The sequence below is a fragment of the Enhydra lutris genome, unplaced genomic scaffold, assembly GCF_002288905.1.
Source record: "Enhydra lutris kenyoni isolate GAN:26980312 unplaced genomic scaffold, ASM228890v2 scaffoldscaffold14, whole genome shotgun sequence".
Classification (NCBI taxonomy): domain Eukaryota; kingdom Metazoa; phylum Chordata; class Mammalia; order Carnivora; family Mustelidae; genus Enhydra; species Enhydra lutris.
In genome coordinates, this window is record NW_019154098.1 from 11,650,397 (window position 1) to 11,677,251 (window position 26,855).

Here is a 26,855-nt window from a genome sequence, read left to right on the forward strand (position 1 = left end):
ATGCACACACCCACTCAGACTTTGGGAGTGTTACCCATGACAGTCTCCTGCTCCCAGCTGAACCTGCAGGAAAGACAACTCCCCTTTATTCTGGAGTTCAGTTGTTGGCCTGTGGGAACGAATTTAAAGACAACCTTCATGAGCCTCAGAGTCCTTACCTGTTAAAATAGGGAGTTGTGCCAGATGACTAAAATTTTTTCAATGAAGCTCTGGAAACGTCATTGGTCTTTTAGAATTGTTGTTTTAAAATTTCTTAATTTCTTTGTATGCTTCTGGGCATCTGAATTTGAAGTAGTACACAGCCGATTTCTCAAGCTGTTGCTCAAGGTGGAAAAGAAGTCTTCTATGATCTGGGTGCCCATTAATTTTGTAACTGTATATTGCTTGCACATATACTAGCAAATGTATGAATCAGTTTCTTCATCCTGTCTGTGAGGAGATAATTTGGTCTAAAACCTGGTTTGTTTAAATCCTGAAAGGAGCCTAGGAGAACATATTTCACTTCAAAGAGAATTGTTTTTCAGGAAAATGTCAGTTTTTCTTAGCTTGTAGAAAAAAAATCTTTGTTCATATTCTTCTGCTCTGTTTCAGGACCGTGCGGAAAGAATATATCACTGCGAAGTATGTAGATCATAGGTTTTCAAGGAAGGCCTGTTCGTCTTCATCAGCTAAGCTGAATGAATTGCTCGAGGCCATCAAATCCAGGGATTTACTTGCACTAATTCAAGTCTATGCAGAGGGAGTAGAGCTCATGGAACCACTGCTGGAACCCGGACAGGTAAGGCTCCACTGAAATCATACAATAAAAAAGGAATGTGGAGAATGAGTTTAAAAAATAATGAGATTCAGGGCACCTGGGTGGCTCAGTTGTTAAGACTCTGCCTTCCTGCCTTCCTTCAGCTCAGGTCATATCACGGGGTGGTCCTGGGATCGAGACCCGCATCGGGCTCCCTGCTCAGCAGGAAGCCTGCTTCTCCCTCTCCCACTCCCCTTGCTTGTCCTCCCTGCCCTGCCATCAAATAAATAAATAAATAAATCTTTTTTTTTTTTTTTTTTTTAATGAAATTCTAATACATTGAGTGACCATGTCTAAATCAGGACAATTTGAGAGTAAAGGAGTACTATTAATAATTACTTCCAGGTAACTGATGTGAATAAAGCTGCTGTAGGTAAAGTAGGACATGCGATTACCCTACTTATCCTCATCCTGTCCTTTTTAGGAGCTTGGGGAGACAGCCCTGCATCTTGCCGTCCGAACTGCAGACCAGACATCTCTTCACTTGGTTGACTTCCTTGTACAAAACTGGTATGGTTTTCATTTTTCTCTGAATACGCCTTGTAAGTTAACACAAACCAGTCTTCTCAGGGACCCAGATCAGGAATCGACAAGATTTTTATAAAGAGCTCGGTACTATTTAGGCTTTGCAGACCATGAGGTCTCTGTCACAGCTATTCAGCTGTACCGTTGTAGTGTGAAAGCAGCCATAGACCATATGAAGATGAGTGAGCACGGCCATATTCCAATAAAGCTTTATTTATAAAAACAAATGTAGGGCCAGACATGGCCTATGGGCTATAGTTTGGCAACCCTTGGCCTTGAAGGATGTAAAATCCTGTCTCTGTCAAAACTTGCTGGATTAGAAAAGATTGAAAGAAGGAAGACTTAAAAGCACGGGTCAACAGGATCTGCGAGTTTTCATTGATCATAAGTTCATTATAAAACTACAGTGTCAGGGTGCTTGGGTGGCTCAGTCAGTTAAGTATCTGTCTTTAGCTCAGGTTATGATCCTGAGGTCCTGGGATCAAGCTCCATGTTGGACTCCCTGCTCAGCAGGTAGTCTGCTTCTCCACCTCCCTTTACCCTTCCCCATCCCCACTGATGCTCTCACTTTCTCTCAAATAAATAAAATCTTAAAAAAAAAAAAAAAAAAGAAAGAAAGAAAAAAGAAAAAACTGCAGTGTGTGTGGCTGACTCAGTAGGTAATTCAGATTTGGGACATACTAATAAGACTACAATACTCGAACACAGGAAGTTTGGACTTGGCTCTATTCTTCAGTGGGTAGTTCCGTAAGCCACAGATTATTAGGAGGAACTGTAGCTCATCCAAAGGCGAGTGGTCAAAATAGCAAGGGGATTTGAACCCACATATGAAGTATGGTGCCCGGACACAAGCCACGTATAAATGTCCACACGTCCTCCTTAGAGATAGTACAGTGTGGTAGTTAAGTGTTGGCTCCAGGACAGGCTGCCTTTTTTCAAATCCCTGCTCTGTCTTCCATGCCCTGATAGTGTCAAAAGCAGGTACTTCATCCTCTTTGTGCCTTGGTATTTTCATCTGTAAAACAAAGGTGCTCATAAGCTACCCCATTGGGTGGTCATGAAGATTTAATGAACCAAGGTACATAAAAGCTGAGAGTGTCCCATAAGGAGGCACTCGAGCAACGCTGGCTCGTGCTGTCGTTTGTTGGCTTATGAACGTGGGTGCAATGTTAGCATCCTAGTTTGCCCTGCTTGTAAGTAGGTCTCAAGCTTGACTCCATTGTTTACACAGAAATAAGTGGTTAATCTGTAGCCTTAAGTTATTTATGTCCTATTTAAATCATATTTTAAGTTATACTTTTTTCTGATCATATTTTAATTTTTCAGTGGGAACCTGGATAAGCAGACGGCCCTGGGCAACACGGCTCTGCACTACTGCAGTATGTACAGTAAACCCGAGTGTTTAAAGCTGCTGCTCAGGAGCAAGCCCACCGTGGGTGTCGGTAAGAGTGTGACCCGGTGTCTTAATAACAGGGGTCAGCATCCGGTTGGCTAACACCAAGACAATAATCATTTGATTATTGTCCATAGCCTTTTCAAGATATATCTTAGATAGGGTGCCTGGGTGGCTCAGTGGATTAAGCCTCTGCCTTCAGCTCAGGTCATGATCTCAGGGTCCTGGGATGGAGCCCCGAATCAGGCTCTCTGCTCAGCAGGGAGCCTGCTTCCTTCTCTCTCTGCCTGCCTCTCTGCCTATCTCTGTCAAATAAATAAATAAAATCTTAAAAAAAAAAAAAAAAGATATATCTTAGATAATTATGCAGATTTCATTTCTCTCTGTTTTAGTGAACCAGGCTGGGGAGACTGCCCTGGACATAGCAAAGAGATTAAAAGCTACCCAGTGTGAAGATCTGGTAAGCAAAACAGAGGTGGGGCATCCGTTAGACACCATCTGACTTAGAATGTCATACTCAGAAACTGGAATTGGGATAAAAGAAACAGATTCATCTTTCTGAACATCGACTAAAGGAATTCAGACAAGCACTAGGTCTCCATTTGAAAAAGTGGTAGAATGATGGATTTGTCATTCCTGTGTCTTTTCGGTACACTTATGACATAGGAGCTAAAAGGCATTTGAGAGATATGATTATCAGACAGGCTTGTGAATTAAGGTCATGCTTTTTATATGCCAGACCCTTAGGCTTTCTCTGCAGCTCAGTAGTAAAGAATTATTCGGAAGCCAATTCCAAAAATTGGGCAAGTCAAGTTCAGAGTATAATGATTTTCAAAATGTTAAATGCATGGCTTCCCCCACCAGCCCCATACTTCTGGTCCCATTGGTTCTCTCCTATCCCTCTGGGCCTTAGCATAGCATGGTTCTCTTACTGGTGGGGAAGGATGAGGCAGGAAAGGTAAGTTCTATCCCCTTGAGTTTCTGCCCAGCACCGGCTGCAGGCCAGCAGTTGTAGGTTTCTGCTCTTACAAGAACCCTGTGAAAAAGCTACAGTGCTCCCTGCCCCCATCTCGTGGAGAAGAAAAGTGGGCCACGGATCGAACTGGGACTGTCTGACTTAAAGAGTTTCCGTCTCGTACTTCACTAACTCTGATTTTGCCTTCCAGCCAGGAATTTTCACACTGAGTGAGGCTCATTCTTAATATTTAAAAAAGCTTTTAATTTGCAAGAGAAGCTATGTTCTCAAAATAAGAAAGCCTCTGCCTGTAATTCTGGGCAACTCCTCCGAGCCGGTCCCACAGCAGCCCAGCCCTGTATAATCAGAGTTTTACCCTACAAGCAGCTGCTGGTGATTCATTTGAAACCAAGACTGAGGTGGGATTTGCTCAGTGGTTATATAATAGTGGGATGTTTAACGCTTAAATGAACATGGTTATACCTGCTGTTCCTTTCAGCTTTCCCAGGCTAAATCTGGGAAGTTCAACCCCCACGTCCATGTGGAATATGAATGGAACCTGCGACAGGAGGAGATGGATGAGAGTGATGACGACCTGGACGACAAAGTGAGTTCCAACAGTGCCTCTGAGTCCCTGCTGCTGTTCCCAGGTCTCCTGGACTGTGTGGCCGAGATCATTCTTCATGAGACTCTGTCTGGTCTTGTGACCTGGGGCCAGTTTCTTTGCTCGGTCTTTGTTCCTTGTTGGGTACCACTGCTATATTAGGGTTCTCTGGTAAACCAGCCCCCATAGGAGGTGGTTGAAGACAGAGGGATATAGATTGGAATTTATTTTTAGGAAGTGGCTCACGTGATTGTGGGAGCCAGTGAGTCCCCAGGGTATCGGGCAAAGCTGGCAGGCCGGAGATTCCAGCGGGAATTAATGGTGTGGTCTTGAGTCTGGAGGTGCCAAGTCTCTTTGCAAAAGCCCTTCAACTGGGGCGCCTGGGTGGCTCAGTGGGTTAAGCCTCTGCCTTCGGCTCAGGTCGTGATCTCAGGGTCCTGGGATCGAGCCCCACATTGGGCTCTCTGCTTGGCGGGGAGCCTGCTTCCCCCTCCCCTCTGCCTGCCGCTCTGCCCACTTGTGATCTCTGTCTGTCAAATAAATAAATACAATCTTGGAAAAAAACAAAAAAAAAACAAAGCCCTTCAACTAACTGAATGAAGCCCACCCCCATGATGGAGGGTAATCCTTTTTACTCAAAATCTAATTTAAACGTTGCAGCATCTAGACTGGTATTTGACCAAATAAATACCTGGGCACCATAGCCCAGCCAAGTGAACACATAAAATCAGCCATCAGAACAGTCCTTAATAAATAAAAAGTTGTGAGGTATTATATAAGTATGGACTAGGCAGTTGGAAGCAAGTTGCCTGAGCTACCTCAGATCTTCTTCACCAAAAGCAAACTATGGCATTGTTATTTCCCCATTTTACAGAAGAGAAAACTGACACACACAGATTTTGCAACCTGAAATCTCAGAGTTAGTAAAGACAGTTTCGGGATTAAACCTAGTTTTCTCTGACTCTCGTAGGTAGTTCATGACTACCTCTGAAAGTTCGTTCCTGCAGTTTTCCTCAGATATGTGGGTTTTTTTTTTCTTTTAAGATTTATTTCAGAGAGAGAGAGAATGGGGCTGGGGGAGCAGAAGGAGAGAAAGAGAGAATCTCAAGCAGACTCCGCATTGAGCATGGAGCCCTGAGATCGTGACCTGAGCCAAATCCAAGAGTAGTAGGACACCCATCCGACCGCTTCACCGAGGCGCCCCGCAGCAAATATATATGGGGCATTTCTTCTTTCCTAGGTCGCATGTAAGGAGTAGTCCCACAAGGTGTCTTAAAGACATTCCCCACTTCGAGAAGAGATGAAGTACAACAGATAACTATTATATATAAAAGCCTGGGGGAATATTCAGAGAACAGAAAAATTGTCTCAGCCTTGGAAAATGGTGAAGACCTTACCAAGGAAGTACCACTGGAGATGGGTTTCTGAGGGTAGGGAGGAGCTTGCCAGGCAGAAAGTGGAGAGGAGAACACATCCTTCCAGGGAAGGAGAACAGCAGGTGTGAAGGCCAGGGGGTCGTGATAGAGCTGGAAGTCTGAGGACTGGTTAGAAGCACAGGGTGTGAGGTGCCTTCGGATGGTTGGGTGGGAGAGGCAGGAGGCTGCCCTGCAGAGTCAGGCAGCCCAGATCGGGAAGCACAGTCTGGGCCACATTTGGCCTCTGGGCTTTCTCCAAGCCGTCAGAAGCCAGTTAATCAACAGAGATTAATTGTCAGAGGAGCAGGTTTCCCCACCAGCTCTGGCCACAGTGTGGGAAACATGCCGGGGCTGAAGGCAGCCCCGCTCACGAGGTCTGTGCTTCCGTGGGGGCTGGTGGGCACCTACAGCAGGCAGAGGTCCCAGCTATCCACGCAGGCCTCGTGGCTCTGGGTGAACTTGAGTCTTCGGGAGTTACACAGATGCCACTGCTGTCACCAGGAGTGCAAACACGAGGGACACCTTAGAGGCCATTGACAACAGTTTTGAATCTGAAAGGTCAGGATTGGACCCTGTGAATCATCAGGACCACAATGTGGAGGCGAGGACTCAACTCTGACTGGAGAGGGTTGAGCAGGGAAGGAGCACACTGTAGAGCTCACACATGGGAGGGAAAGCAGTTCAGTGCTGGTGACATGTCTTACAGAGGGCAGGTGACTGTTCAGTTAAAGGATACCGTTGACCATGCCCTTCGGCTTCTGAATACTTCTGATTGTGTGTGACTGTGTATCTGATAAAGGTGAACTGAGAATCAGGAGGGCAAGAACCGCATCCCTCCTCTTGGACTGGGTCATGGCTGACCTCAGAGCGTGCAGAGAGCCACAGGAGCCCCTTGTCCCGATGGAGCCTGAAGCGTAGGCCTTAGTGAATACCTCACCCCCTGCACTGTTCTGTCTCCCGCAGCCGAGCCCCATCAAGAAAGAGCGCTCCCCGAGGCCTCAGAGCTTCTGCCACTCCTCCAGCATCTCTCCCCAAGACAAGCTGTCACTGCCGGGATTCAGCACTCCGAGGGACAAACAGCGGCTCTCCTATGGCGCCTTCACCAACCAGATCTTCGTCTCCACAAGCACAGACTCGCCCACGTCACCGACCACAGAGGCGCCTCCGCTGCCTCCTAGAAACGCCGGGAAAGGTATGGACTTTGAGAAGGGCTCTGCAACTCCCTCCTCAAAGTGCGCGGTCTGCGCAACTTTGAGGTAAAAATCGCAAGATGCATCCCAGTGGCAGAGCATGGAATGTGATGTCAAGGACAGCTTGAAATAGGGGCCTTGCCATCTGCTACCGACAGTAGGATGGTGTTATGGGCACCCCTCATGTGTCATGCTGCGCTCTCCTCACAACAGTCCTGTGAGGTGTATACTTTAGTGCCCATTTTATAGATGAGGAAACTAAGGCTTATGGAGGTAGAGTGACTTGCCCAAGGTCACACAGCCTATAAGTGGGAGCGCTGCAATTCATTCCAAGGTCCACCGGGCGCCAAACCTCTGTTGTTTCTTGTGTGATGTAGTGTGCAATTGCAGTTCTTCAAAAAGTTAACTTTTCTCTACACTAAGCCGTCTGTCTGCTGGAGATGTTAGTCGTAATAGCAGTAGTTAGTGGTTGCGAAGCAGTTGCTTTATGACAGACCCTAAGGCCAGTACTTCTCATTCTGTACTCAGAAAACGAGGTGGGTCCTACAGTTGCCAGGATCGTGCAGACAAGGAGACTGTGGTTCAGAGATATTGAGTGATTGGCCTCATACTTCCAGATCTCTGGGATTCTAACCCGGGCCTGTATGACCTGAGCCTACTCTCCTGACCTTTCTGATGAGGATTGTTTTTCCATGAGATGCTACCTGGGAAGACTTCTGCCCACAAGAGGGGCATTGTGTAGTGCACTGTCCAAAGCTTTCGCCAGGCTGGCACTGAGGGCTGATGGTCCACCGCCCTGGCCTGTAGCAACGACGTGCTTGTCCCGTATCCCACATCCACAGAGAGTGTCCAGCTCTGAACGTCCGTGTGTTCCCATCAGTACGGTGACGAGTCGAGATGCAGAAATGGCAACATTCAAGAGTCACCCCAGCCAGGGGAAGCTTGGGGTTTGGTCTCAGCCAGCGAATGCAAGTGCAGGCTTCTCCCTGTGTGCTCAGCCCGTGCTCACACAGGTTCCAAGGGCCCCTCCGTGCACAATGCCATGCCTATTTGAATCACACTGGGCCTATTTTCTGAGAAATGTGAGCTTTATTCAGAACAGTGTTTTTTCAGAGCTCATTCTCCATTGAAAAGTGTTATAAATGGGAGCTGTGTTCTTAGAGGGACCCCAAATGGCCTCATAGATCATAAAATAGTGGAGAAAATGCTAAAATAAGGTTTTGGCTTGAACAGTGCTCATCAAAGATAACTAGCGACCATAGGGGAAGAGTGACAGACCGCACACGTGAGCCAGTGGTTTGACCCGCCAGTGTTTCTCTTACCCTTCCAGTACATTACACACTAGAATGTACATAAATAGGGTTTCAGATTCCTTACTCAAACACGAGTCTCTCATGTTACAGATGTGGGCAGCACAGTGAGAGTGCTGTGTTGCTGCCCCCCTCTGCATAATCCTGTTCCCCCATTAGAATAGCAGTTGGATAAGACCAGAGATTTCCCTTTGTGGACCCCAGAGAGGACCACAGAGAACCTCCAGACCAGGTAAAATAATCGAAGAAAACTCTGGAAGGGTCCATATCCTCTGACCCTGGTTTCCAGCATAATAGTGATCACCTGTCTAGACAGGGTGGGCCTGTACCTGTCAGAGAACCTCCAGGTGATTGAGAATCTTGGAGGAGGTTTGCGGGAGAGAAGGAACCAGTGTCCTAGTGACCAAGAGGCTGCCTCACCTTCCAACACCCCTTTCTGGAATTGTATCTCAAGGGGCCACAGAAACCCATAAAATATTCTGTCTGACTCGATGCCAAGCATCTGTCTCCTGCCTTGAATAAATTCTAACTAGCGCTTTACCAGAGGCCCAGAAAACAAAGACCAAATGTATTAAGTGATCCAGCTGCTGAAACAAGTGCTCAGAGACTTGGCCATGGCCACTGTGGTCAGCCCCAGACAAGCTACTTCCCCCAAGGCCCACCCCCCAAAATCCCTACACTGAGAATAGAAACTCCTCTCTGCTAGAAACCTAGGGCTCTTGCAGGCTGCTCGTAGTGGGACATCAGATGCGGGGACACAGAAGCAGCACAGGCTTCCCCTGGACTTTCTAAGGGGCCTGAGAGGGTCCTGTGCCCTACAGCTAGCCTGGCTCTCGTGCCCTTCCATTTGGAAAAGTGGTAATGTTTAGAATGGAGATCTTAGAAGACATTGTTGTAAATCAGCTGACACTCTGTGCAGAGATAATCCTCCTCTGTCTTGTGGCCCTTATGTGTTTTCATTTCACTCTGTTGAGCTGGTAGAACCATTTGCATGAAAACAAGGACGTCTTGACTGTCATTTGGTTGCTCATTTTCCATGGAAGTGATGTCGCGTCTCTGCTTGCAGCCGTGGTCATTTCCACACTCTGGATTTAGGGCTTGGATGGAGAGTGGCTTCTGGCGAGGCATAGCAGACACTCAGGATAAAGTCCCACTAATAAGAGGAGTATAGAGGGGAAAGGGGGAAGGGATTATTCTAGTCAGCACAGGAATATTTTCAAGAATCTCCAGCTGCCTCATCAGAACGCACGGAAGTTTGACCTAAATTGCCATCAAGCAAAGCCCCCTTGTGCTTACGCAGGGCTCCGTCGGTGTGGGGAGACAGCAGCTCAGCACCCCAATCTCATCACCCTTGAGCCCTAGACACGTTTTCCTGCCTGACCTCTTAGGATGTGAAGTCCAGTGAGAGTTCGTGAAAGCTCTAAGATTAAGCATGCAGACGTTTCTCCCTCGTGATCAGCACCTGTCCCTCACCCACCCCCCACTGTACAGTATGTTTGTTTAGACTTGAAATTCTTCAAGCTTGCCAAGATTGGTTTGTTTTTCATCTTTGAACAAAAAATTAATGTCCTAGAACTTGGATTTTAGAGAGCCGGAAGGATGCTGAAAGGTGATCACAGTCTGCTGCCCATTGTACAGCTAAGGAAACTGAGCCAGGGAAAGGGTGAGGAACTGATTTCCGGCCACACAGTGGCTATTAGTGGATGGAAAGTAAAAATGGCCCTTAAGACTCGTCAGACCAGTTTGACCTTCTGGTTTCTTCTTCCCCACGTCGAGGAAGGTGCTTGATCTCTGTCTTGTCTTCCTCATGATCTTGTCCTCAGAATCCAGTGAGCCAATATGGGGAGAAAGCATTCTGTAACAGGCAAAGCCCTGAAGTCCTGCGCAAGGCGCCCCTGGGACTGTCGGGCTGTGGCCACAGACATCTCTAGAACACAGAGGATCACGGGGAGCAGTATGGTTCCGCACAACCCATCCCCCAGAGCAGGGGCTGGAGACAGACACTGCGTGCTTGTGGTTGGCTGGTTTGATTTAACTCTGTTTGTAAGTGACTCTAAGCTGGAGAGCTGCGATTTTCTCCTGTCGTCCGCTTGCACATCTGTACCCCACAGCAACGCAGACTCGGGGCGACATGAAAGGTTATATACGTTAATGGGGTATATGGGCAGCATCTAGCCGAGCACCTAACAGAGTGGGCGCCGGGAGGGGCCCACTGCTGACACTGTAGCCAACATTGCTCCTTGGCTCCAAAAGAAGCTGTTTGAGGAGAAAAGGCGCCAGGGTGATGTCCCCCCAGTCTCATGAGCAAGGGCTCTGACGCCAGCTGCTTAACGCAGGCATCGTGTACTCAAGGAAAGCAGTCGCTAGGTGAATGAATGATGAGTCTGGCCTCGGGAAGCTTATTTGACTTACTTACAAGAGCTGACTTTCCAAGCTTTAAGAAACACAAAGCGCTGATACGTTGCTGTTTCCTCCATCTGTTGGTGGAGTCGGGACCGCGGAATCTGACATTAAGCAGCGCCTGTGAATATCAGGCGAGCGCCCGTATGACCTCTGGGTGCGCTTCAGGCGCGTTTTCAGTAACATGGATTCCTGGTTCGGACAGGCTGCAGCCTTGGTCTGAGCCCCCAACAGCCAGTCGACGGCTCCGGGCCGTGTTCAGGTCACAGAGTGGGAACCATGTGCCGCCCCCCATCCGCCGAGGTGAGGAGACGAAGTACCTCATGATCCCAGAGCAAAGCTGGAGAGCACCACGCCATTTGAGTCACATCCGTCTGTGAGCCACGCTGCGGGGCCAACCTCCCTTCCCCCTCCTCCAGGAAGCCTCCTGCCCTGGCCCTCCCTGAGAGACGGGGCTCCTGCGAGCACGCTCGTCCTCTCCCTGCCCTGGGCTCTTCAGCGTGGAGCTGAGCTTGCCGAGCTTCAGGGTCTTGGTGTGGGAACCACACTTGGGCCTCTGCCGTGCTGTCGCGCTGCTCGGAGACCGTGAAGTCGCGTCTGTGGTGACCAGCACGTGCGAGCTGGGAACGTGTTCGATCCTCCTGGATGCATTCGGTTTAACAAATGGGCTGGGCCGGGGCATGCAGTGAAGGAGGGAGAGAGAGCAGCAAGATGTGCGGTGAGCCGAGGCCCTGGGTGCCCCTGGGGGAGCCTGAGGGGAGCAGGAGGGGTGAGGGAGTCTTCCTTTTGCTCTCCTGCGGCACAGGGGCTGCAAGTGAGCTGGCCTTGCACCCCTGGCATGGAGAGGGGGCGCCATGTCTGTGCTTGCTGAGTGAATGCACAACAGCAGGTCCGTGAAAAGCATGACCCGGAAATGTGTGGCCAGTCAGGGGGGGACTCTCCTAAAACGACTCCAGTATCTTGGGGGTGTGATGGTGGACTTGCCGAAAGTCTTTCTACAGAACGTGTGCAGCATTATGGCCAAACAGTCACGTGAGCATCTTAGACAACATTTCTGCGGCTATCATGCGAGGCCCATGGCGGTCAGCAGAGAGGGCGGGGAGGGGGCAGGAAGAAGGTGTCCTCCAGACACAAAGCTGCCGCCGTCAGGGTGTGTTGCGGGATGATGACAGCTGGCCTAAGAACGGTTTTCCTAGTAGCAGCGTTATTCCTATGCTCATGACTTTACACTTTAAAAGGATTTTTTTTTTAACCTCATAGGAAGATAACCATTTGAGTGGCTCTATATCGAAGCATCCCATGGGCTGTCATCACTGATCCATGTCGATTTTTTGTGGGTTGTTTGGCCTATTTTTATCAGTTTCCCCGATCCCTTTTAAAGCATGGCACATCTGTCCTCTTGGCACTGGCCACTTGCAGGCCAAGAGCATGTCTGGGATTCTGGCCCTCAGGGGTGGCCAGTTGGCACAGGCTAACTAAAAAGTCACCGACGGCCATGTGTGGACAGGGAAGCGGAAGGAGTGTGTTGTGCTGCTTGTATGCGAGACGTCTGAGTAGTTATGAAAGTACTACCCTTGGGCCCCTGAATCCAGGCACTGTGCTGTTAGTTACTGGGGTCCTGGAAGGAGGGGGAAGGATGGGGAACAGCCCGTGCCGCACGGTACGCAGCGCGGTATCACTCCTGCATCACCCGCCGTGCCAGAGCCCTGCCCAGCCTGCTCCTGACTGTGCGCGGCCTCCCTGCCTCCACTGCACCTTGCCGTGCCTCTGTTTCCCCACCCGAGTGCAGTGATCATGGTGCCTTCCTGCTACACACAGGGCCCTTCTCAACAGAAATACACTGTGTCTTTATCTACTTTTTTTTTTAAGATCTTACTTATTTTTAAGTAATCTCTGCACCCAGTGTGGGATTCAGACTCAACCCTGAGATCAAGAGTCTCACGTTCCACTGACAGAGCCAGCTGGGCGCCCCATCCATAACCCTCTAAAGTAACAAACCTTTCAGGCCCACACTGTGAAAAGCATTTGTCTTGCCCCGAGTTGTATGTAGATAGAATTTCTGCTATTGTCACTTACTATCTGTGGCATGGTGTGTTTAGAACATGTACATTGTATTTCCGTGTTTTCAGAGATCGTCAAGATAGTTTTTAAAGCCGTCTTCTGGGTCTTGTTTTTTTTTTTTTACTTAGAATTTTAAAGACGTACTTTAATTTGGCCTCCCAGCTTGGCAGACCCTCTGGGTGGTTTGTTTCACTAAAAACCAAATGTACAAGGACAATGAGAAAGCATCCTCCTCTGAGTTACGCCATGAATGAGTTCCATAGACTTGTATTGTGTTCAGAATGTGCCAGGCACTGAGCGACATGAAGACAACATGAATCCTTCCCTGAGGGAGCTTTCAGCCTGGGAAGGAAGAGAAAATTGAGCTATAACACAACACAGAGAATACTGAGAGCCATTTCGCTTTGTGGTGGGTAGGTCACAGGTAACAGCCGTTGCCCCAGGGCAAAGGGGATGGGTTAGAGAAGGCTCTGGATGAGGTTCTAGCTGGGCTGACCCTTCACCGATGAGGCACAGAGGTGAGGAGGGAACACAGTCAGGCACGAGTGTTCTGGTCAGGGACATGTAGGGCCATTCGCAGGGGGACAGCAGGGTACCATCAAGGATCAGTGTCTGGCTTGGAGTCACACAGAGCTGGACTCATGCACGTGAGTGGCTGGTTTCCTAAACTCTGAGCCTTGCGTCTGACCGCCTGCCGGTGGGTCATCACAACAGCAGTTCTACAAGAGCAGTTCTAAATCACATGTATAAACCTCTCGGTGTTAGGTAAGGCACACAATACTCAGTAAAAGACAGGTCTACAGAATTTAGGGGATGTAGGGGGAGATTTGAAAAGCATGCCGATGGTGATTTTAGTTAGGAATGGATTTTTTAAAAATACGTATTTTGGCATACATGCATGGCTTTTCAGAAGGACAGTTTTTCCGGGCTCCGTAGATACATTTCCTTGTTGTTGACGATCGAGTCCTATCTGATGACGTTTTGTGTAAACCACCTCTATAGTCCATGAATATATTACTGTCCCATGAGGCGGCTTTGGTGAAGAGAGGAAACAGCAGTTCCTGGGCTGGTCTTAGGAAATAGCCACAGACTTTTGTGAGTCCCAACGGTTGTGCCCAGGGGTGTAGAGCAAGGGCTTTGCAAACTGTCCAGAGGGAGCATAGCGGGTTCGGGATGGACAGTGACCTCATGTGCGGGCTTCCTGAGCCCCAACCACGCGCTGGCCACACGTCTGAGCTATAGACCTCAGTTAGGGCCTCCCCGAGCTGACGACATGGAGGTGCTCATGGCAGGGCAGCCCCCAGGAAGCCAGTGGACATCTCTGGAGCTAGAACATCCAAACAGAGTGACCGGGAGGGCTCATGGGATTGCGAACGAGACGCACCATCTGGGGAAGAGCAGAGGCTCACTGTCTCCTCTGAGAAGACCTTCTAATAATTTCATTCCCCTCAGAGTTATTTATAGAAGCTCTGGAACCTTTTTAGAGCCATATTTTTAAGAAAGAAGATAATTTGACATAATAGTATTAGTGGCAAATGAGGAGTGGGACACTTTCTCTTAATTCCAGGGCCCCTGGCAGGCCCTCCAAGAGTCCCCTCCAATCCTCCCCACCCTGTTAATCTTGCCTCCCACCGTTTTTGTGTTTGATGTTGTGTTTATTCTATTTTGTTTTGTTTTAGCTTTCTTTAGCCTGTCAAAATTGCTTCCTTCCTAAGCCAGGACTTAGATTATTTTGCATAAAACATCCCCTTTAGTGGTTGAGACTAATTATTAATTTTAAAAGTCTTCTGAGATCTTTACATCTTTTTTGTTTTGTTAAGATTTTATTTATTTGACAGAGAGAGCACAAGCAGGGGAGCAGCAGAGGGAGAGGGAGAAGCGGGCTCCCCACTGAGCAGGGAGCCTGACATAGGGACCCAGGACCCCAAGATCAAGACCTGAGCCAAAGGCAGAAGTCACTGACTTCTTCACTGACTGAGGCATCCAGGTGTCCCTGAGATCTTTAAATCTTAAGAAAGTTTAAGTCTGCTTTCTGGGACCTCATATAGTGTCTTTCAGCCTTTTTTTTAACTCGTGCCTACCAGCCAGATTTTATAGCTCCCTTTCTGTAGCTGCAATTACAAAACAGCGGGTGGGTCTGAGGTGTGTGTGTTTTCTGGGTATGAAATTACAATATTAAATATTTCTTTTCAAACTTAACATGTCCCTGCTATTTCCCCCTATTTCTAGTCTTTGGTTGTGCACCCTAAGTGAAACCCTTGTCTTCCTTAAAAAGATAGAAATAACAGTTCATCTGTCCATTTACCCAATACTAACATTCGTAAATGCAGCTTACTCTAGACTAGACCAGAAAAAACCCTGGCCCTGATAGAATTACAGTCTGGTTGGGGAGACAGTCAGTAAACAAGGAAACAATCAATATCTGATTACAGATAAAGAAAAACAAAGGATATAATCCTGCAAAGAACACTGATCCCTTCATTTCTGAAATGCTAGCTCAGGAGGCTAGATTTTGCTTGGTTCCTGGTTACAGGATGACTCTGTGGTCGAATCACTTCTGATCAAGTACACATTCAGCTTTGCTCAGAGACACAACCCCATTAGTGCCTTATCTTTGGCAATTTTTGTTTCCAGGTAGGATCTGGGCTGGATGCAGTGAGTTTTAGATGCGCTGCATCAGAGGACCCCTAGGTGGCGATAAAGATGAAGATGCTGGGGAATTTCATCATCGCTAGTCTCTGTTCTCCATGTATTTGCAAGCGGAAAGTTAACACTTCCTAATACTGAGCATTGGCTGCTGTTGTCGGTGTTGCTTTCCTCCTGTGCCCAGCACACAGAGCCCAGTCCTGGCTTTCATGAACAGCAGCGTGAGATGGGCGAGCACTGCGCCAGTCCCAGAGACCTGCACTGGCAGCTCCGCACCCCATGGCAGTGAAACCTTTCACACTCCAAATTCCTGCTTCCTGGACTGCAGAAGCGGGCAATAATGAGAAATCAAGGGAACTAGCCCAAATGAACACATTATTTTTTTTTTAACATTTTATTCGCTTATTTTAGAGAGAGCACATGCGCATGGGGAGCAGGGGGAGGAGTTAAGGGAGGGGGGATAATCTACAGCAGATCCCGCACTACAATCCCACAATCCTGAGATCACAACCTGAGCCGAAAGCAAGAGTCAGATGCTCAGTCGAATGAGCCACCCAGGCAACACATAGACACATTTTGAAAAGTGCAAATCGTTAGAAGGCTGTAGTAGCTGTCACTTTATTGTTATGAAATGGCTTCTGAAACTGCAGGACTGGTACCCTAGCCTGGCGCTAATTTGGAGTTAACAGTAAGGTTCCATCGGGTGTCACATTAGTAGGACAGAGTGGGTAACCAAAGAGCTCAGCCCGTCGTATCCGGAAACAGATGATGATCTTACTGAGATTGTTGGTTCTGACCTCCAAGGCGAGACTAACTCAGAATCACTGGTCTAAGTCAGTGCTGGTGCTGACTGGGAGTCAGTAAGGGGAATAAAAGGCTTATTTTACCAAGGAAGGAAGCCAGATTATTACTATTAATCTTTTCTTTTAATACACAGAATGTAAAAAGCTCTTTGGAACCTTTCTGGATCACCAGGTTTCTACTCTCCTGTGTTAAAATTTGGTGTGGCAATATTCTTAGCTTTTTTTGTTTTTTTTCCTTTTTTGATTTTTGGGTTTTGTTTTTGTTTTGTGGTTCTTGTTGGTTTTTTGGGTTTGTTTGTTTTGTTTTGTTTTGTTTTTTTCCATCTTAACTGCTTGCAGAAACAGTTGTCCACGAACACAGTTAAACTGTGCACCTGGGAATGCTCCAGAGGAGATGCTTGCCACGGTGCCCAGCATACAGTGCTTGGTGCCCACCAACCACCTAGCGTCACTTTGAATAAACAAAACTAATACCATAATACTAATTCCAGAACCGCTCTTAAAAACAAACTCCATTTTTTTTTCTTAAAACATTAGGTCAAAAAACTCAGGTTTTTGCAGTAGTGGTTTTGTGTGTGTATGTGTGGAATATTAGTCATTACTGCCATCCCGTCTTTACCTCTGGAGAAAGTTGAGTCTTTTTTTAAATTATAGAAATCATGGTCTGCTCTATGTAACTTATTCAGGCTTCCAATAGGTGGTTTTTGATTCCTAGAACAACTCAGAATTGAAGGATAAAAGAGTTTTTGAATTTCTCTTTTTCCCAGATAATTCTTTACATTGGATCGTTCTTCATTCTTGATAAAAGTTATTTAAAAAAAAAAAAAACTTCAGGCAAAGATTAGTGACTAAAAGAAAAAGTTGTAATGGAAAGAAAAATCCTCTTTTGTGAACATTTTTAGGTCCCACTCTGTGGCCCCCTGAAGGGTTAGCCTATACTCTGTTCTTTCTCCATTGATTTTGCTGATAGTGTTGTGTGCCTTCTTCCTCAGTAGATGTTGTGATGGTCCCACTAAATTATTCATTTAAAATATATGTTTTATTTTTCCGGTGGTACCTAAATGAGGATCTTAACCCCATTAGCCTTCCATGAGATTGGCATTACCTTAAAAGCACACACTTCCCTTTCTTTTCTTGTGATTTTTTTTTTTTTAATTTTACCAGCAATTTTGAAACCCCTGTTTGTGAGTTACCGAGTTGATGGAATTGGCCATATCCAGCTTTGCGCTTTGTCTGTGTATGGTACCACATTTGGTGTGTGGAAGTAACTGCATACAGGCTCTTCTGTCTGTGAGACTGGGATTAACCTTCCTGCCCCATTCGATTCCTTTCTAGGTCCAACTGGCCCACCTTCAACACTCCCTCTAAGCACCCAGACCTCTAGTGGCAGCTCCACCCTGTCCAAGAAGAGGCCTCCTCCCCCACCACCCGGACACAAGAGAACCCTATCCGACCCTCCCAGCCCACTACCTCACGGCCCCCCAAACAAAGGCGCAGTTCCTTGGGGTAAGTCATCCTAAAGTCAGGGCCAGCAGCGTGTGGGGCACAGCGGGCATTGGACACCTAGCACATTCGGCAAACGGGCCAGACTCTACACACGCCGGATGAGGGCTTGGATACACACGGGTGTGATTGTACTCGAGGCCAAGAAACATCCTGGAAGATCTCTAGGATCATTTAAAAACCAGGGCAATACTACAGTGCTGAGCACTCCCTGTGCACCAGATATGGTGCTCGTAAACCTCTTCCAGTCGCAGCCGTGTGGTGGCTTATTGTCAGCCTCATTTACAGACGAGGAAACGGAGGCTCAGAAAAGCGAAGTCATCCATTCTCACAACAGCCAGAGTATCAGTCAGAAGGTTTGCTCAACATATAAATCAGACACAGTCACTTCTCGCCTGTAAAGCTTTCCTGGTGTGCTTCAGGGTGAATGCCAGCCGCTTGACCCAGGACCTAGAGAGCCCTGCAGGGGCGGGGCGGGGGGGGCTGACCATCCAGCACTCGCCCTCTACTCATGCCACACGGCCTCCTCACTGCTCAGGCACACCGGGCTCTCCCTCCTGGGCTGCTCCACTCCCTGCCGCTGCGTCCTGCGCTCTGAGAGGCTGGCTCCCCCTTCCGTCCTTCTCAGCTGTGGCCTTTGTTTCCTGACTCCCCCTCTTTAAAGGAGCTTCCTTCCCCCACATTTCCTTCGGAGCACCTAATCACCGTGGATTAGTACTCTGTGTTTGCTTCTCGGTCTCTCTAGAATGTAAGCTCCCTGAGAGCAGGGACTCCATCCATCTCTTGTGTCTGCAGGGCCTAGCGTCGAGCCCGCATGTGGTAGGTCCTCCGTAATCACTGACGGTGAATAAATGTGCACAACTGACCACAGACAAAATTACACCCACAAGGCACGTAGTTTCCATCTTTCCTAACTTTCTAGTTCCCCAGAACTCCTTACTAGCCCAACAGCAATTCAAGTCAAGAACCAAGAGTCTCCACAGAGCCCAATGGCGCCAGGTCCCAGAGAGGCCCGCAGAGAAAGAGCAGCTTTCCAGAGGACCGCGCTCCTTCACATGGGTCACCTTCTGTTTGTTCTTTTTTTTTTTTTTTTAAGATTTTATTTATTTATTTGACAGACAAAGATCACAAGTAGGCAGAGAGAGGGGGGGAGGCAGGCTCCCTGCTGAGCAGAGAGCCTGATGCAGGGCTCAGTCCCAGGACCCGGGGATCATGACCTGAGCCAAAGGCAGAGGCTTTAACCCACTGAGCCACCCAGGCGCCCCTGCCCCTGAGTTTCGTCGTGGCTTCTTTTTCCTTGGGTTTCGGGTTGTAACTGACAGGTAATTCAGCTGAATGCATTAGAGGCCCTCTTCAAAAGCCTGTGTGAAGGTGTTGCGATTCTTTTGGGTTTTTGGAAAAAGCCGCACTTGCCCAAATGCAGGTTGGCACACATCTGTTATCCGACCGTGGCACCACAGTGAGTGCGTGAACATGTCTGTGTGGCTGGCCATTCCCTCCGTATGCATGCGTGCCTGTCGTGTGGGCCTTCTCGACCCATCTGCTCAGGAAGCCCGTGGCCTCGTGAGGAAGACAGGTGAGCCAGTGAGTGAGTGTTCTTGACCATTAGGGCTGACATGTTAATGGAATGCTGCGGAAATGCTGAGAAATGGCATCAGGCTGCAGGGGAAGGCTGCGCAGAGGAGGAGACATTTGTGGAGGGGCGGTGACAGCTCAGATCCCCGGTGAGACAAGCCAGGGAAGAGCAGTGCAGTCTCCTGAACACACACACACCGGCGTGTCATGTGGATCTTGACCTGTCCACAGTTGCTATCCCTGCTCTTCAGGCGTCCCCAGGTTTCATCCAAGAGGACTTTCCAAACCCAATAACATTCAGCTGAAGGTCAGACCTGTGCAGATTTTCATACCACAAATCATAAACTCACCTTCTTTTCCCAATTCCACTAAACGTCAGTCCTGTCGTTCATCAGTTTTTCTGTGTAAAGTCGCCCTATAGGCTCAGTCAGTCTACAATTAATTTTACAGAATTTCTGTTTTCTGGCTTAGAAATCATCTCTTTCTTAGATTTCTTACTCATCACTCAGTAGCAGACCTAGTAGCTGCTGGGCTTTTGTTTTGTATTTGTGGGAAAGCGGCATTTTTCAATAAGAAACACAGTCACCACTAGCCTTTCGAAGACGGGGCCCTGAGCCATCTGCTGGCAGCTCTCCGCAGCAGGAGTCTCCCACCTATGACCAGCCATGAGGGAGGAAAACCAGAATCTGTCTGTGGCATAGTGACAGTGCTCCACACACAGACTTTGGTGGTCATTCACAAACAACTCTAAATAGTAGTTCTGAGACTGTCAGGGCCATTCTTTCTAAGGTGATGCGTGTGCACGTATGTGAGATATACTTCAAGGCCTGGTCTGTCCCTAATCATGTCCCGCTGACAGGATGGTCCAGAAACCGGAAGTGGGATCCAGACTGCTGATGAAACGGGGATCAGTCTCCTCGACAACATTGATGTTGCCTACGGCTTCCCTCTGTGGACCCGCCGTTAGGATCTGGGCCCAGGGAATGGATACCGGCACGAGGGGATGGTATAGGTACAGCCTCTTTGCTGTCCCAAGGTCTCGCCTCCCCACAACATTCCCACCATATAAATACACCAGGTTCCCAAACCACATGCTTTCCTCTAAGATCTGAGCCTTCGCTCATAAAGTGCCTCAGCCTGGAATATTCTGCTCATTTGTGTTAATACTTTGTCATCCTTCAAGATCTGCTCTCGAGGGACCTGTTCAAAGGGCCTCCCCAGTCTAGCCACCACCGCACTCCCAGCCTGGCCCCTCTAGCACAGGGTTGCCCCGGTGGTTCTGTGCACAGCTCTTTCCCAGGGCATTCTGAACTCCATTCAAGGGCATGTGCTCTTTCTGTCTCAGGGCAGAGTGCTCCAGTGTGAACCCTGTGCCACACCCAGATTCTGATCATCCTTACCACTTGGTAGCCCAGCCGCTTCCAGCGATTATTTTGAATTGTTCCATACCTTAGTTTCTCCAACTATAAAATGGGGCTAGGCTAGTTAAATAGTACTTACCTATTTTTTTTTTTTTTAAGTTTTATTTAAGTAATCTCTACAACCAATGGGCTCAGACTCACAACCTCCAAGATCAAGAGCCACATGCATCCCCGACCGAGCCAGTCAGGTGCCCCAGTCCTTAATCTAATTCTTAACCACAGTTCCACAAAGTAGGAAGTGCTGGGACCTCAACGTTCAGGACACTGAGACATGGAAAGATTAGATCACCTGCCCAAGTTCCCACGGCTGGGACTCGGGAAGCCAGGATCTGTCCCCAGCCTGTGTGGCTGGAGAGCCTGCACTCCTCTCTGTGCTCTGCTGTGTTCTGTACATGATCGCTCTGTGAGTCTTGACCGTTCCCCATGTCCACAGTTGTTTCTTCGCCCATGAAGCGAGGAGGAGAGAAGGTAGCCGGGCAGGAAGGTCCCCTCTGCCTGGCTCTGCCTCCTCATCCATCTGCAGCACGGAGCCCTGGTGCATGGGGAAGGCCACTCTGGGCTTTCTCCCTGCCAGCACCGTGTCCGCGGCACCCGAAATAGCCCTGGCCTTGCATTACTCCGGTCCCGCTATTGTGATGAAGTCAGCCATCTGTCTCAGGAGACTGCTAAGGTGGGCTCTGGATGAGAAGACAAATAGGTTTATGGGCAGATTTCGGTTCTATGGGGACTTTGATTTTTCAAGTGGCATGTCATTAAATCTCACTTCTGGAAATACAGAATTTGTTTATAACCTACTTTTATAATAGGCCAACACATATTTTAACACAATTTAAGTAAAATTAATTTAAAAATGAGGACAAAGGGAGAATAAAGGTAATGAAGTAGAAGTCCAGGAGTGTGATCTCTTCACAAAATGTGTAATATAAGATCACATACAGTGGCTGAAAATAGACCACAGATTTGACACTGAGGTTCTTATAGGCAAGAGCAAAGGAAAAAACACATCGATTTACTGAGTTTGTGGTGACCCTAAGATTTACCCTCTTCTCACACTTGAGAGTCTTATAATTAATATCTTAGAGTAGCTCAGTTTTCTGAGCTACTCTTGGATATTTCAGAGAACTGGCAACAGCACAGCACAGGCCACTATAACATGCACTAAAAGAACATTCTGGAAGCCCAGGTTCTGATCTGGGTTCTACCAATCCCAGGCTACATGACCTCTGGAAATCACTTTCCTTATCTTTGGTCACTAGGACTTAAAATTATATAAGCTTTTTTTTTTTTAATTGTAGAGCAAATAATAGATGAAAAACTATACCACAGATTGGTTCACTTCTCTTTCAAGGCCAGAACTTAAGGTGAAGGACTCAGCATTTGAAATGTCTGATCCAAGGCACGCACGTCCACTCATGGAACGGTATTGGTTTGTAAAAGAGCCTCTGGACAGAAGTGTCTTGCTCTTCCCTTTTCTTGGCTTTCCCAATAAATTTTCATATCCGCTCTCTGCTTCCCACCCACCCCGCCCCACTGTGCATGCTTATCTAGAAAGTAGTGATGGTTACTACCATTTGCAGAGTATTTCCCATGTATCAGGCCCGGGCACTCATTCATCCGTCACCGCACTCAGCCATCACAGCCGTCATGTACAGTAGAGACTGTCAGTGTCTGTAGTCTGTCGGTGAGGAAACTGAAGCACAGAGCAGTCAAATGCTTGTTCAGAATCCCCTTCCGCTCGCTTCCGAGCTGGTGTATGAACCCACTTCAGACTCCAACGCTCTTGTGTCGATCCACTATTCCAGATCCGTCCTGAAGCCTGTGTGTCATTTGCTGCTGGGCGAGTGTCCAACTGTCTGTCCACAAACTCTTGGCCCACTGTTTGACCCCAAGTCTTAGCCACGGCTTCCTCACCTGCTGGCCCAGCATCCTGCTAACACACACCTTTTGTACACAGGAGTTCTTTTCCAAGTTGCGTGAAGAGAGAAAAGGGGATTGAACTTCCATGTTTTTACTCCTCCCTTGAATACTGTCCTTTTTTCAGATATGTGTCCAAGTCACACTTTTCTTCCCAGGCATGGCAGGTGGGCTTTGCCTAGCCATGAGCTTGATGGCATTCCTGTCTGCCAACCACAGAGGCCTTCCCGCAGGTGTGGGGGAAATGAATCTGTGGGCAGAGAAGCAGATGAGTAAGTGCTGTGGCCCTTGACTTCATTCCTCAGGAACGCAGTGGCTGCTGTGTGCCAGAGACTGGGCTAGCAAGTGAGGTTATAAAGATAACCAGGGCACAGCACCTGCTTTTGAGATGCTCGCTCAGTGAGTAGATCATCATCATTTTGTTGCATTCCATCGGAGATCTGTGAATAATAGTTTCCATTTGTGTCATGCTCCTTGCGGCCCAGCACCGTGGTCTGCACTCCATAGTTTATCTTTTGTGATGCTCGTACCCATCTGGTGGAGTAGATCCTGTTTTGTTCCCATTTTCTATGTGAGGGGACTGAGGCTTAGTAGAAAAAGCATTTTAGTCCAAACTCATACCCACTGAGTGATGGCAGGGTTGGAGTTCAAACCCAGGCTTGTCTGGCTCCAGAATCTGGACTCTTGACCACTGCTCTGTGATGAGTGGTGGTAGGCTGACAGGGAGGAGGGGGTGCTCAAGTCTGGCTAGAACCTGGCTTTGGAGAGGCCCCTTGCAGGTTGCCTAGGAGTTCACCGCAAGTGGGAGGGGTTTGCTGTTGCAGAGAGAGTGGACAGAGGGCCAAAGTTATGGAGGCAGAGAAACACAGTGTCTTTGGAGAGAAATAGTCAGTCACCTCGAGTGGCCAGAGAGCAGGGTTAAAGGAGGACCCAGACATCTGGGCTGCGGGGTCAGACCACAGCCCCTGGGGTGATGGCTCATCTGTGTGACACTAGAGCGGGTGGCCAGAAACTGAGCAAGGGGCCTTCTGCAGCCCAAGTGGTGCCATAATCCGTCCTGCACGTAAGAGGGTTAAGAATCACTGGTTTGGAATGTTTTCTACCTGGAAAGGGAATTAACAGGTGCAGTGGTTTACCCTAACATAGAATTTTCTTTGACATGTTCATTGTCATGGCTCATTGAAGTTTCAAAGTGTGAGATTTGAGAGCCAATCCCCAAGACTCACACTAAACACCATGCTGAAAAGAAACGCCCCCATGAGTGGCATTCATAGCGGGGAGGATCCCTGAGAGGCTGCGGGAGGAGTCGTCAGTACCAGTGATGGCTCACGGAAATGTACCAGTGGTTGGAGGAGGGTCTTATTAAAATAAAGCTATATTTGAAAATCACCAGCTGGAATAACACCAGTTTAGCTAGTTTCTTCCTGCGGTGTGTCCTAGAGTTACAGAAAGCTCTGTCCAGGAGCCCCGCCTTAGCCCTCCGCCAGCCTCTCCCTGTCCGGGAGGGTCAGTGGGGTGAGCAGTGAGAAGGCTGGTTAGTACAGATCCTGGAGGCCGGCTCCTCGGCTCCGTATCCCAGCTCTCACCCCTACCAGCTACGTGACCCTGGGCTTAGCTGTACCGCTTTGTGTGTTTCTTCAAAAACAGCAGGGAGGGGTCTTGGATTCAGTACCTCGTGGACCTGATCCCAGTGACTTACTTACCCCGTACCTCACTCCGAGTAAACACTCAGGGAACGGTGGTTGCTGCTATTGACGTCACCATCGGGGCGACAGGACAGGTAGCGACAAGCCTGTAGACCCGCGGTCAGGACTTCCCGGTAGATCAGTAGCCATGTGACCTGCAGCCACCAGTGTCCTTCACCTCGTTTCTTCATCTTTAAAATGAGGATAATGACGCCAGTCCTTCCTGTTGTGAGGAGAAGCGCTTGGGCAGCCGTGGGTGCTGTGGGGCAGACACACCACGTAGGGTACAGAGCTCGGTGCTTCATCCGCTCCTGTCCTCTGCACCTACCCTCCTGTTTCTGGTTCTCGTCAGCAAGCCCCTTCCCCATGGCACCCAGGGGATCCTGTGGGGGTCTAGGCCGGGGAGGAAGGGGCACACCTGGACTTTGCACGGCAATCTTTTGAAGGGCGGGGAAGGACATGAGCTGAGCCCCAGAGACAGCTGTGCCCCTGCAGGGCCCAGGGAGTCGTCCTGGGCTCCCAGCAGCTTGGGGCTCTGTGCTTCTCCCACCGTGGGATGGGTCACACAGGAGTTACCCTCACCAGTCTTCCTGCCTTCTGGACAGAGAGCACGTTTGCGGTTTTGCTACTCCCCTCCCTGTTAGAAAGTGCTTTGCCGTTCAGGTGCGCTGTCGGGCAAAGAGGACGTTCCCTGCACCTCTTACCAGTGGGGTTTTGACACTGTTTCCTTTCCATAGCACCCAGCCCTGTTCACCGTTGACCTCATTCCGTACTATCAGTCTCGCTAGTGCACACACATTGCCTGGGCCAGATCAGAAACTCGGCGAGAACAGTGACATTTGATTTGCTTTGGTGCCTCCTGCTCTCCATCCAAGCCTTCTACCTACTTGGTGCTTAATAAATGCTAACGTCTGAGTGAGTGATAACAAGAGTGCCTAAGAGTCTTGCCCCGCAGACGGCCCGCTATTGGCCACCCTGCTGAAGAGCGTCCGCACACACAGTTTCTGGTTGTGTATTCTGAGTCTGGCTCCCAGGGCTAGTCTCCCAGCATGTGGCCTCTGGGTGAATTTGAGGTTTGACTCTTCTTTCCCTGCACCCAAGCTAAGGACAAGTTCCTGAGCCAATGGGACATCCCCAAAGTCCTGTGATCTTATAGGCCTTGCCTGGGGGCGGGCTGCTCACCTTTTCGACATAGTCGTTGAAGAGCTAAAAAAATAAAATAAAATAAAAATGAGTAAACACTGTCAGAGCCCACACCGGTACTTAGTTTTGTTTTAAAGTTACAAATGCATACTGTTGTAGCTCGAAACTTTCCAGTTCCTTTTTGGAACCAGCGGGTGCCTGTCTGCCTCGTCCTAAGTCCCGCTACTCCACTTCCCTGTCTGAAGATGCAACATGATGTGTGATTTTTCCCTGTAGGTAACGATGTGGGTCCGTCATCATCAAGTAAGACCGCAAACAAGTTTGAGGGACTGTCTCAGCAATCGAGGTAAGCCGCCTTCACCTTTCTCCCTCGGTGGGGATCACAGCTCACTGTTCGAAATTCTAGAAATGGGTGTTATAGCAATATATTCCAAGTGTGGCCTGCCAGCTGGTGCTGATGGGGAGAAGAAACGAAACGTATACTGTCTGTGCACCTGGCCCTCGGGGCCAGCCGGGACAAGCCACTGTGTCCAGGCACATCAGCAGGCTGGGGTGTCCAGTGCCAGGCTCTGCTCCCTCCAGGTTCCCACTGGGGACAGGCCTCGCTTCCCTCATGTCAGAGTCTACCAGAATGAGGCTGTATTTTTAATTTTTAATTAAGTAGCTTTGTTTTGTTACTCTTGACTCGTTTTTACAGACTTGGGAGTTAAAACAGTCCTCAGGGAAATCTGACAGCCCAGAGATTTTCAGACATAAAAATAGGACTCTCCAAGTGCCCCATTTGTAAGATTTGCTTAAGCTAGGCTAAAAGCAGCATCCCTTCCTTCCCTCCTTTCATGGAAACAGGGTACTTTGGAAGATCTTCTGTGGGCAACATCTGTCCAATCCCAATGCAAAGAGTTTTCTCCAGAGGCCTGATCTGAGATAAAGACACAAAGAGCCACTTCCAGTCCCAAAACCTTGGGGAGAAGGAGTCAGCTGGTAGAGGGGGATTGCTTTCTAGAATTTATCAAAGAGCAAAACAAAGTCTCCATTTATGTTAATGCCACTGTCCTACTTAGTCTTTACGTCTTTGTCAGAAAGACCGATTACTATTCCTTCCGTTGTATAGTTGAGGGAAGGGCTTGAGAGCTTGAGAGGTTAAGTGGTGGCAGATGTCAGAGCTGGACTCAACCCAATGGTCCTCCAGACTCCACGTCCCATCATCCCTTCCCCTTGCATCCTGCCCGTCGTTCCTGCTCCATCCCCTTTCCACCCAGCTCGGGGCAGGGGGGTGGGGGTGGGGAAGTAGGGAGACTCAGACTGCAGTTCTGGAGTCTTTTTCCAGAGGGAGAGAGTGTATGATACATGGAGAGTGCCTTCAGAACGCTTTTTAAAGAGAATCAAGCCACCCATGCACACACACACATATGCACACAGTGGCGGCCTCGTGTTCGTTTGTGCAGGAAGCGGCCCAGGCCCACAGGCGTTCGCTGTTGACCCAGGGCCTCGGTCCAGAATCACCGTCTCACTCACG

General features: G+C 48.6%; 1 protein-coding gene across 3 annotated transcripts in view; it reads left to right on the plus strand.

Annotated features, from left to right (window-relative positions):
* LOC111146849 (ArfGAP with SH3 domain, ankyrin repeat and PH domain 1) overlaps positions 1-26,855 on the plus strand; it is a 353,910-nt gene that overhangs the window by 314,255 nt on the left and 12,800 nt on the right. For 2 of the 3 annotated variants that reach the window (XM_022502555.1, XM_022502556.1), the window contains 8 exons: positions 592-778; positions 1,221-1,306; positions 2,648-2,763; positions 3,107-3,174; positions 4,169-4,276; positions 6,652-6,880; positions 17,434-17,604; positions 25,616-25,685. In XM_022502555.1, coding sequence (XP_022358263.1) covers positions 592-778; positions 1,221-1,306; positions 2,648-2,763; positions 3,107-3,174; positions 4,169-4,276; positions 6,652-6,880; positions 17,434-17,604; positions 25,616-25,685 — 1,035 coding nt within the window. The remainder of the gene's footprint in view (positions 1-591; positions 779-1,220; positions 1,307-2,647; positions 2,764-3,106; positions 3,175-4,168; positions 4,277-6,651; positions 6,881-17,433; positions 17,605-25,615; positions 25,686-26,855) is intronic. The other variant, XM_022502557.1, reaches the window with a different exon arrangement.